Source organism: Meleagris gallopavo, chromosome 1, assembly GCF_000146605.3.
Source record: "Meleagris gallopavo isolate NT-WF06-2002-E0010 breed Aviagen turkey brand Nicholas breeding stock chromosome 1, Turkey_5.1, whole genome shotgun sequence".
In the NCBI taxonomy this organism is placed as follows: Eukaryota; Metazoa; Chordata; class Aves; order Galliformes; family Phasianidae; genus Meleagris; species Meleagris gallopavo.
The window spans coordinates 55,700,065-55,712,288 of record NC_015011.2 but is presented as its reverse complement, the minus strand read 5'-3'; the positions used below and the strand labels follow the sequence as shown (position 1 = coordinate 55,712,288).

The 12,224-nt window shown below is 39.8% G+C and overlaps 1 protein-coding gene across 1 annotated transcript in view; it reads left to right on the top strand.

Moving 5' to 3' along the window:
* The window catches only part of STAB2 (stabilin 2), a 72,342-nt gene that overhangs the window by 17,523 nt on the left and 42,595 nt on the right, over nt 1-12,224 (top strand). Inside the window, exons 10-21 of the mRNA XM_010713224.3 lie at nt 1,447-1,529; nt 2,015-2,164; nt 3,400-3,543; nt 4,294-4,356; nt 4,450-4,569; nt 5,215-5,268; nt 6,530-6,610; nt 7,522-7,674; nt 9,983-10,045; nt 10,722-10,805; nt 11,478-11,564; nt 12,072-12,183. Of these exons, the coding sequence (XP_010711526.1) occupies nt 1,447-1,529; nt 2,015-2,164; nt 3,400-3,543; nt 4,294-4,356; nt 4,450-4,569; nt 5,215-5,268; nt 6,530-6,610; nt 7,522-7,674; nt 9,983-10,045; nt 10,722-10,805; nt 11,478-11,564; nt 12,072-12,183 (1,194 nt within the window). The remainder of the gene's footprint in view (nt 1-1,446; nt 1,530-2,014; nt 2,165-3,399; nt 3,544-4,293; nt 4,357-4,449; nt 4,570-5,214; nt 5,269-6,529; nt 6,611-7,521; nt 7,675-9,982; nt 10,046-10,721; nt 10,806-11,477; nt 11,565-12,071; nt 12,184-12,224) is intronic.

Genomic DNA, 12,224 nt, shown 5'->3' with positions numbered 1-12,224 from the left:
GTTATTCAGGACAAATACAATCCTATAATCAGATGAGCTGCAAATCCCTGGTATATGAGAGGTTTGGAAATATACCAGGAGAGTAAGAGGAGGAAACGGACCAGAAAGCAGTAAACAGGAAGGATGATGGCAGTGGAAGAAAACTGCTGGTAGCAGGACAAACGTTTTGGAAATCAGGCCAGATGGCTGCTGTGCATCTGTGCACAAATTCCATTTTCTTGGGAAATGAAAAGCAAATTATTTGTGAACTCTCAAATAGAAGGGTAAAAAATATTGAAAAAAAAAAAAAATTGAAGGATTCTTTTTATTTGGCTATCTGAGTCTTTCACCTTGCCAAAGATTTTTGTATCTGTAATTGTGTCACAGTATAAAAAATCCTTGTGAAGGGAACATAACTGTATTCAATATTTTCTGCTGCAACGTCAAAAATATAAGACCTGAGCAAATACTGCTAGAATAAAGAGGGATCTTTAAATTAGAGTAAGAATCCTACAAAGTTGGCCAACGGCAAAACCTGGCAATTGCCTTCATATTCAGCACTTGAAAACAGAAATCGGCTGCCTCAGCACTGAGAGCTAGGTTGCATTTTTTTCTGTACTTCACCACTTGTGTCAGAAAAGTGCCTGGCATTCTGGATGTCACCATTTTTCAACAACAGCAATCCAAATTTTATGTTCTTTGGTTAAATTTTGAACGTGAATATGCCATATGGTTTACAAACCAGCAGCTAAAGACACATTAAGCACACAGGTTATTTTGCAGTACATTCTCTCCACATTAATGTCTTTCAAAACCTAAGAATATACAGCAAAAAAGTCCATGTTGTGTTGTAAGACAGAGTAATAATTTCAAGATGTATCCTTTATTACCCCTTACTCATAATGTCTATGAAGATTTTGTTAACTTCCAATTTTAATCCTCTGGAAAAAGATCCCATTATTAGAAATATGTAATGGCTTCAGCTACAGACTCAGTAGGCTCATCAGACTGTCTTGGAAATGGAAATACCATCTGGGTAGCAAACAAATTCTAATTAATACACATCATCAGCTTTTATTACTAGCTATGTGTTTGCAATTGTTTGCATTCCCAGCAGGTTGTCAGCAGCAGATTCCTCACCCCAAAAAAGCCTGAACTGATACTGCTACAGGCAGGAAGCTGTTCCCCTGTAAAGGCACAGCTCTAAAGATGTGCTGTTCTCATGGCCATCACCCTGGTTTGCATGCTGTGAATTCCAGGGTACCAAAAACGTTCTTAGCATTTTGTTTTATCCTGGGTCACACACGCAATAGCACCTGGATTTTGCATGCCAACTACTTCTCATATTTCAACAACTCAGATTTTAGAGTCTTAAATTAACAATTAATAATCACAGATATTATTCTTGCTTATTCTATCCTTGCGTACCCCATATTCATTTATCTTATTTTCTTCTTTCCTCATCAGAAAATGTCTATGAGTGGCCACTGAGCAGTCTGGGACCCTTTACTGTATTTGTACCAACAAACAGAGGACTCAAAGGTACCAATGTAAGTAAAAAGCAGTGAGGGTTTTGAAGGAGAGGGATTTAGCTCCTTCAAGAATCCAACTTTTTTGATTCAACAGATTCACTAATCTAATCCACTTCTGGCTCACTTTTCAAGTTTAGAGTCCACAGATTGTCTATTTCTTACTTGAAAGAAAAGCAGAATAGTTTAGTCAATCACAGTAGGATGCAGACATGTTTTGAGTAAGAAAGGAGTGGCCTGATTTTCAAAATGCTTAACATCCACTACCTTCCACTGAAGGGCAGGACAACTCTGGAGGTACTTACTGTTTATGCAGGAGCATATAGGTAGGATCTAAACTGAAAACAAGAGACCTCTGCTTGGTTCCGACTCTATTATTTCACTTCAGAAGAAAACACGTCTTTTCAGAATTTAACAGTTGGAGGGAAAAAAAAAGCATTCTTTCTGATACTCTTTTTTGGAAGAAGACCGTATTGAAACTAACCTTTGTTTTTCTGTTTTTGTAGATAAAGGAACTTCTGAATAACAACCTGAAAGCACAGTACTTTGTGAAACTCCATGTAATTGCTGGTCAGTTGAATACCACTAGCTTGAATAATACTGATATAATATATACTTTGACTGGCAAGTCAGGAGAGATATCAAGGGGAGAGAAGGTAGGTGAACTTCCAGCCTAATCAGCAAGGATACTAGTTCACGTTTTTAATTCAACAAGGAGTACAAAAGGTTTGTCCTCACTGAGATATCAGATTGCAGAAACTTGAAATCTCACTGGAAAATTTGCCACTAATATCAATGAAAACAAAAGTTACTTCTGGAATTGCACCACTGCAGAAGGCTCTAAAATTAAGATCTTAAATCTGCTGGCACAACCGACAGAGTCAGAGAACCCAAGTAAACTCAGGGTGGCATGGAAGGGAAAAATCATAGAATCAGTAAGTTTGGAATGACTAGTAAGACCTTCTAGTCCAACCATCAGCCCATGTCTGTCACCTCTCAAATCCCACTGTGCTAGAAACCTGCATGTACTGCTCACACAGAACAATCACCAACTGCATTGCAGAGTTTACCTTCCTTTGAGCATCAGCCCACACATCTTTTGAATTATGCAGGAAAGAGAAACGTTCGACACAAGTAAAATTCACATGGCAGTTTATCATGAAAAATATGGAGTAAAGTTCTTCGCAACCCATTTTATTCAACATCAGCAAAAATTGGGGCAGTCTGATGTCACAGTTTATCTCTGAAGCTGACATAACATTTTATGCTCTAGAACTACTGTTCTTAGCCCACCATCTTTTAATAGCTTGAGCTTATGTGAAGGCTGAAATCAAGTATTTTTCATGTTTTTCTAGTAAACCAGTGACATCTAAGAAAAGAGATCTATTTTCTTTCTTTAATGGGTATGCATTCCATTTGTAACAGGAAAATATCATTGCTGTCTGAGGCCCATCAGCTTCCTGCAGGCTTCAGTACAATGCACTATCAGCAACATTTTGTTGTTTTAAACATACATATAATATAAGGAAATGGATTGTAGTCCCTTAAGATTACAGGGCTTGACCAATTCACTACAACCACATTCTAAAGCATTTCCTGACAGACTTTTATTAGCAGTCATCAGAGCGCTTTCAGGTATACTGCTCCCAGCTTGTTCCCTTGTCCTTACTTCTCTTATGAACTTTGTTACTTTGAAACAAAATAACATGGTCCCAATCCAAACTTAAACGATTTTTTTCCATTTCCTTGATAGGTAGTAGAAGCAATCTTTAGCCTCCCCAGATTTAGATCACCCAGTTGTTGGTAATAGAAGGGGATGTTAGATACTATTCAACATGCATAGTCCCATTCCATAATAAAAGTTCACTACCTACTGCCTGGCTTCTTTTAGGATAATCAACTAAGAATTAGAATCCAGGGAGGAAGAAGGAAAGGAAAACTTTTGCAAGGCAATATTATTGCTTCCAATGGCATTTTGCATATTGTTGACAAAGCCATGGACAACATGGAGCCAACGTTTGAAAGCAACAAAGAGGTAAGGAAGAAGCTATATATGTGTGATGTTGGACTTTCTTTTACAATAGTTTCTTGTTCATTTAATGCAAAAAATGACTGACAGCAGCTAGAGAAACTCTGTTATGCCAGCATGCATCAAGTCAGAGAGACAGTATTCAAGGTGAAAAGTAGCAATGTAATTTCTACACCAGACAGACCTTTTCTGCCAAGCTGGATCATCGTCATGGTTGTACTCAGTGCATCTGAGTTGTTCATTCACACTCTGTGCATTCAACTGAATAGAATAACTAAAGTAAACAAACTAAAACAAGGAATATTTGCACAGATTCCTGGCAAAGCTTGTATTCAAATCAGCAACAGCCCAAGGACTAAAATTCAAAAACCTATCATTTTGAATGCTTTGGGTTTTTTTGGTGCTCTGCGTAGTATTCAGTTCTCAGAGAGCGCAAATGTTTTCTCTCTCTGTCCTTTTACATTGGAAATACAGAAATAATACCCTGTCAAACACACACACCTTTTACATGTTCTGTGACCATACCATTTTCAGAACTATGACAGACAGTAACTCTAAGCCAGCATAACAATGAGGACAAGAAGACACTCATTTCAGCTGCTTACAGACACCAAAATCACTCAAAAATTAAAGAAATCCAAATATATTCAGATCTGTAATAACTGAGACTCAAACTAATTCAGAAAGTAACTTATAAAATTGGCATTCATTCTATGTAATCTATCTAAAATATATTCTCTATTCATCCTATTTCAGGAAACCATAATGTCAGTGCTTCAAGACAATGGAAGATACAGCCAATTTGCATCTTTGATAGAGGTAAGGATCAAGATAAGCAGTTCCATAAAGATATTGTATAATGATTTCCAAAAATAATATGCAAATTTCACTTTCATTTTTAAATCAAAACAGAAAACTGGCCTGGGAATGGATTTACAGCAGGAGAACAGACCTTACACAGTCTTTGTTCCAAGTAACGATGCTCTGAGTAATATGAAAGCTGAGGATCTGGATTACCTGCTTTCTGCAGAGGTACAGTCTTCATATAGCACAAATTATTCTTAGAGAATAGAAGTATGTGGAATGTATAGTAGACTCATAAATACATATTATTCTATCTTTAGTATTTATGTACACTAAGTTCCCATAACCAAGTTTTAAGCCATCTTGAAAAAAGATCAAGAAGACACCTAGAGAGGAATAAGATTTGGGATCACATCTGAAGTGATTATGGCTCCACACCACATCCCTGCTCCCTTGCTCTTGCCCTGACCACCACGAGTCCTAGGATGTGTTACCTCAGCTGGGGATAACTGGTGGGACTGGGTGCCACAAGAGCACTACAAACTGGGGGTTACCACTTGTGGGGTCCTGTGGGGTTCTGGGATCATTGTATCCCCAGGGTACCTCCTTGCCATTGCTGATGGAATCACAAGTCTTTGGGGGCTGAAAGATGGGTGTACCTCTGGATATACCAGGGATGGTTTACAACACTTAAGTGATTTAGGAGCAAGGGCAAGGACCAGTAGGGCAAAAGCCATAAGTTAAACATTACCACTGATGCAGAAGTTTCCAGCTCCAGTGGTGATGCAGTTCTCAGCCCCATGCTCTCACATGGACCAGGTTGGGTTTGCATTATTCGCACAGTGCTAAAAATTCTCTTTCTTGCTTTTGCAGGGCTCATTGAAGCTAGTGGAGCTGGTCCGATACCACACTGTTTCCAATGCTGAGGTGAGTGTGGATGCTTCTTAGCTTTGGAGCTCAAAAGAACTTTTGGCAGGGGTTTTCCAAGAACAACCTCCTCACACTGCAACCTACAGAAAAGCTTCAAAGGAGAGAGGTGGTGCCTTTGCCTTTTCTAAGGGCAGACATTTCCACAGATCTCTAAGGATGCAACACAGCAATATTTAGGGAGAGGTGATAACTTTGCTTAAACTTGACTCTACAGAGGAGGGGATAAATTAATGTCCTTCTAATCATAGAATCATAGAATCACCAAGGTTGGAAAAGACCTCCAAGATCATCTACCAGTCCAAGCATCCACCCACCATCAATTTTTCCCCACTACGTCATGTCCCTCAGTACCATATCTAAATGTTTATTGAAAACCTCCAGAGACTAACTTCACCACCTCCCTGGGCAGTCCATTCCAGAGCCTGATCATTCTTTCAGAGAATAAATGTTTCCTAATATCCAACCTGAACTGCCCCGGTGCAACTTGAGGCTACCCCCTCTCATCCTATGGCTAGTTACATGGGAGAAGAGGCTGACCCCCACCTCTCTACCACCTCCTTTCAGGTCGTTGTAAAGGGCAATAAGGTCTCCCCTGAGCCTCCTCTTCTCCATACTGAACAACCCTAGTTCCCTCAGCTGCTCCCCATCAGACTTGTGCTCCAGACCCCTCACAGCTCCGTTGCCCATCTCTGGACATTCCCTAGGGCCTCAGTGTCTTTCCTGTAGCGAAGGGCCCCAAACTAAATAGTATTCAAGGTGCATCCTCACCAGAGTTGAGTATAAGGGTATAAGGATCACCTCCCTGCTGCTGCTGGTTACACTATTTCTTTCTTATATGAGACAGGACAGAATGCCATTGGCATTCTTGGCAACCTAGGCACACTGCTGGCTCATGTTCAGCTGAGAGTTGACCAACATCCCCAGGTCCATTTCTTCTAACTCCAAGCCTGTAGCATTGCCTGGGATAGTTGTGATCAAAGTGCAGGACCTGATACTTGGTCTTGTTGAACTTCATCCCATTGACTTCACTCCAGAAAGCTGTTAAGATGCATCAAGCAACTAGCTTTGTTGAAGTTTAAAGTAACAGCTCTAACTTCACTATGCTAACAGGTGTGATAGTACAAGGCTACCCATGGAGCTAGAGAAAACTGATGGAGTGTTTTGCTCATCCTACAAATAAAGGTGGTGTTTTTTGTGAAATCCATTTGGAAAGAATGATGATATTACATTTATTTCAATTCACTTATATTCATTTCAGCTAGAGATTGCGAGCCTCATCTCAATAGGGCACATCCGAAGCATGGCAAAGCAGTTCCTTTACTTTAACACAACCAGCACTGTAAGTACAAGGCAACTTTCACTTGTGGCCAGCTCTCTCTAAGCTAAGATGAGGCAAAACAGCCGGCCCACCACTGCCAGTGACTGTTAGAAATTAGTACTGTAAAAGATGCAGGAAAAATGTTTTCTATGTAAGGATAGCCTGCAGTCCCTTTCTTCTTATGATTAGCCCTAATCCAGGAACGGTCCTCATTTTATGCTCTGTGTAGTTTGGGGTGGGGGAGGAGTAGAGAAGTCTATTTCAAATATTTTAGTTCAAAAATTTTCTGTGCGTACATAAGTATTTTTTAATTCCCTTTAATAATATATTCTCTGATCCTGATGAACATAGTGAATACTTTTTTAAAGGTGTTAATTTGTCTGTTAGAGCTTTTGATAAACCAGACTTACCAATATATTGAACTCCCTCTGTTCTATGTGTACTGTAATCAAATGTAAACATTCTAGAGAAAAGATTCGTATATGAGAATTATTGTAAAGGCAGAGAAGTTGCATGAGTAAATGCAGAAAGAATATTTGTTTTCCTGTGGACTGGGGTGGCTCGTAAATCGTGTCCCATTTTCTCCCCTCTCAATTGCTTTGTCAGAGAGGGCACCACAGAACCTAAGCCTATGTCTGCTGAAACTAAGGTCGGGAAACCATCAGTGATCTTCCTATTCTAGCCAGGCTTCTAGTCACCACTTCTACAGGATAATGATGCAGACTAAGAAGAAAACATTAGATGCTTCTGCTGTAAAGATTATAAAGAAAATAGGCGACATGTGCATGCTTCTTCCACAAATAAGTTTAAGAAAATCTAGGCAGCACATTAAAAATGAGAAGCATGACTAGATTTTTTTTTTTTTAATGGAAAGATCCAAAATTGGGAAGTTATGAGAGTTTTACTATTAATAATAATGTATTGTTTCACAGGGACAAGTTTTGGTGAGTGGAGAAGAAATGGAAGAAACTGATATTGTTGCAAAAAATGGTCGCATTTTTACTCTTGCAGGAGTTCTTATCCCACCCACCATTGTTCCAATTCTGCCACATCGGTGTGATGAGACAAAAAGTCAAATTGCAATGGTAAGAAAAACCAAAAAAATACAATAGCTGCAACTACTCCATGCAACACACATTAAAAAAGGGGGGAAATCAATATATCAGTGAAATACAGCCACTTGGTGAGTAGTGCAACACAGATAATTTGCAAACCGGGCACAACACTGTTCTGTATTTCAGTGAGTGGGTCTTGGTACATCCTGTTCAGTTTGGCAACAAAGTACAGGCCTTTACACTTGATAACATTCAGGTGTTTTTTCTGGTAACAAGCCTGAGCATCAGGCTGATCCTTTAGTTTGCAGTAAGCGTGGCTCCTGTGAGCTATTGCTGGATGGTGTTCAAGCACATATCAGGGCCAGTAAACAGTTCCAGTACAATGATGAAGAACAATTGCCAGCTGAGCTCTTACAAAAGTCCAGAACCACTGCTTTGAAACAGATTCTCAGCAGAGCTGAACAGCATCAAAATTTAATAAGGAAAACACAAGAGCTGGCAACAAGGAGCTATTACCTCTGGCAGTGACTCTAAAGTGCCAGCTGCACAATGTGTCCGTAAATCAGGCAGAGCACACTTAGGACACTATGGTACTTGGAACTCCTTATCAGAAGCCACCTCTACTCTGTGAGAAAAATGATTTAAGGAAAAAAAAAAAAGATAGTGTCTGGCACAAAAACGCTTCCTCAAAGTGAAGTTAGGCACTTTGTCAGCTTTGATCTTCATGTATAATTAAAATACAATTTAATGTTCAAGGCTTTGTAGCAGAGCACCGATGCCACGGAGAATATCAGAATGGAGCAATAGCTTTGCTGTTCTTAGCAGACATTCCGTATTTTCATTCTCAGAAAACAAGAACAATCTCAGCTCGTAAACCCAGCTTGTGGTATCACTGAAAAGGTTATCAGAACAGGAGATTATGCACACCTACCAGAGTGCATAATGTTAAATATGGAACTATTACACTAATACACACATACCCATGTAACTGTACTTGAATGCTGCTCATAACTCCAAGGCTCAAAGTACACAGAAAAGAGATGAAGACTGAAACACTACAAAAAAGTTAGAATTGTAGAATCATAAAGTTTGGAAAAGACCTTCTAAGATTATCTAGTCCAACCACCAACCCATCCTCACCATGCCCACTAACCATGTCCCTCAGAATCACATTCTAGGTCACATCCTAGGTAGAGAAAGGGGGCAATAGGTCACACTGAGTGGCACTGAGCAACAGAGAGAGCAATGCCATCAAAGGAGACACTTTCCACAGTTATTAGGCAAATTTCGGAGCTCCAAAGGAGAAAAGAGGCACTTGCAGGGATTTTCAGAAACCTAAACAAAAGTAGAAGCCTAAGATATTACTACACAGCTTATCGCAGAATTTTAATAATGTATTTGTGAAAATACCTTTGAACCATGAATCTTTAGAACTGAGTATGGCACCTGTGATGCGCAGCTATGCAACGCACAGATGCTTTCACACATCTGATCCTTTTTTCCCTAATGTACTGTATGACAGGAGAGATGACCATGTCCAAACCACTACTTGATTCTGTCTCCACCAGCACCAATGATAAATGTGGGGGAGAAATGCCATAATTCAGGTTCATGTCCACTTATCCAATCATTATGAAACACAATGAAGTAACGCCTGCTCTAGGATTAATTCTAGTTTGGTTATGACAAAACACGTTAGCAGTAATGAGTCTCATGGCTTTGACAAACTCCATATCTATGCACTGAAAGGCTCATCCTCTCTGACATTATTGAACACTTAGCTTGTCTGAGGACTCACCTTTAAAATTGCCACTGTGGTTTCTATTTCCTCAGTGCTGTAATTGCCAGTCTCTGTCACCACCATCTGGTGGTTGGCTTAGTTATTGAGGAAAGACAACTAAGAGTTGAAGACAAAAGCAGCTACATACTGATGTATCATAGCAGAGTCACAGATCTAGGCATGGAAGCAGAAAATATATTCCTCTTCACTGCGTGTGAAGAAAGCACGTTAGCTATATACAAGACTCAATTAATTTGGTCTTCCTAAGAAGAAATAAAAATTCTTAAGTATAGACTGCACCAAATCCTCAGACAGTCTCCATTAATGCATTATATGAGGTCAAACAAAGGTACCAGATAGTTTTTTCCCACATTTGCCTTTTGTTTAGGAAGCTGCGAGGTCTTTAGAAGGGAGTGGAGGACAGAAAATTGAAGATGAAAAAGAGGAAGGAACAAGGAAGGAAAAAAACAGAGCCAATTTTACAATCACCCAGAATTTTGTGTCTTTGTAGTTGGTATAATGCCTTTCCAAATGGTAATCCTAACTGTCTCCATCTAGGGTGTCTGTGCAAGTTGTTTCTCACATGCATTGTCTCCCTGTCCACCGGATTCAAAACCAATTGTAAGTGATGTTTCCTGACAGATTCCCCCGCGATACAAAATGTATACATCCCCATGTGTTGCTTGTTGCTCTTCCAATAAGCAAGAAAAAGAACCAGATAGTATTACAGAAAGCTGCATAAAAATATAAAAAATAAAAGGCAGTAGATTAGTCTATTTTTGGCAGCTATTAAAGAGTCCGGTAATTTTAGTGTTACTTTATTTGCTGTAGCAAGATCCCTCACATTTCATAGCAGTTATGACTCTTCTCTCAGGCAAAGATCTATTTAGGATAGGGTTTGGCAAGAGAGAGAGGTGAGGAATTAGAATTACTGTGATTATGCTTTGGGAGTTCATAAATGAAAAATAGAGGAGGGATGCATTTAAATTAGACCACAGATCTGTTAAAAATTTCTTTTGATTAAGCATCCCAGAAGTAACTATCTGCAGGAATTTTCTTCTCCATGTTATAAAAATCCACTGGTAGTTAGTCCAATATGCCATATTCAATAATAACCACAGGTAAAATTAAGAAAAATCATGATGCGTAATTCAATAAATTAAAAAAAATTGAAAATATGTGACTTCTCGGCAAGGTGCTTTGTTATCTGATTGACCTATGTTCCAGTATTAAGACTGCACCACAACACTGTACATTGGTCATAAATACTAATGCTTCCATTTTGTGTGTTTTTCAGCCTTTCTCAAAGCGAACATGCATTATTGAAGGCCCAGCCTATCCAAAAACTGGCTGTACTAGATACTGCAACATAACAATAAAGGTACACAGTTACAGTTCCTTAAGATGAAATGTACACGGGAGTTTTCCAAAGGGTTGTCTTGCACACCATGACCTATCCTTCGGGGCTGAGATATACATGCTGATAGATGTCCATGCACTTTCGGTATCAAACCTTCTACAGGTAGATGAGAGCAAAATACCAGGCAAATTTTTGCCAGTATCCATTCCCATACCTGCAGTAACTCCTCTGTACAACTCACACATACTAGTGTGTGACTAGTACTTCCAACAAGGCTTTTCAGCTGCCATATGTTATTGACAACAACGATCTCGCGCTAACTGGGCTCCTTGCCCAAATACTGTGATGGCCCCTTTCAGCTACACCCACAAAGAACAGCACAGTGTGGATCCCCTGGACCCAGCTGTCCCTGCCACAAGACTTCACGCAATATTCAGAAATAATGAATGACGAACAATCCCAAAGCCACAGTCTACTTGCTCTGCTTGTAATCCTCACAGAAGCCTTTGGCCTCTTAGGAGGCACTTATACCTTTCCTGGCTCCCAGAACTCTGAGTTAGGTCCTGGTGTAAAGGGCTGGTGCCTTCCCTTATACAGATCCCTGTAAATACTGGGTTACTCTGGCTCCATCTGTCTACTCAGGTCTAACCATTCATTCAGATGGCAGGCAGAACTATTTGCTTAATTTTGCAGAAACCTAAGTGTTGCAGAGGCTTCTTCGGCCCCAGCTGCAGTCCATGCCCAGGAGGTTTCTCCAAACCCTGCTCGGGAAATGGACAGGTAAGCAGAACGTCCACTCCCATCCTGCTGTCTCTCAGTTTTGGGGAGGATGGAGTGTGTCCCAAAAGCCCAAGAATAATTTCTGTATTACAGGATTATTTGGTTCTGTAAGATCTGCACAGTCCAGTGATGGTCATGAATTAATGGTTCAGTTAAAAAGAGGAGGGAAAATGAATCTGTCTCCTCTTAAACATCTGAACTGCAGGTTTGTCTGGTCCCAGTATAGAGGAAAAGCTGGGGTTAAATGACTTCCTCTGATGCTTTTAATCTGCACACTGCAGGGGAGTAACAGATCTCTATTCTTATTTTAAAACTGCAAAACAAGGCACATATGACTAAAAGCACAAGAAAAACTTTTGCATTAGAAGACATTTTTCATTAAAGATGAGGCTCTTTCTAATTGCTTCTCAAAAACACTGCATGAATAGATCCATAATCTCTTTCTGCAGGAGAGAGAATGATTTCTTTCCATTTATACATAGAAATCACCTTTCTTCCTTACTGCAGTGCATGGATGGCCTGGAAGGAAATGGGACCTGCATTTGTGCTGAGGCATTTCAAGGCTCTCTCTGCCAGTTCTGCTCAGACCCTGACAAATACGGACCTCAGTGTGACAAAAGTAAGTACAGCCACACTTCTTATGCCCCAGAATCATAGACT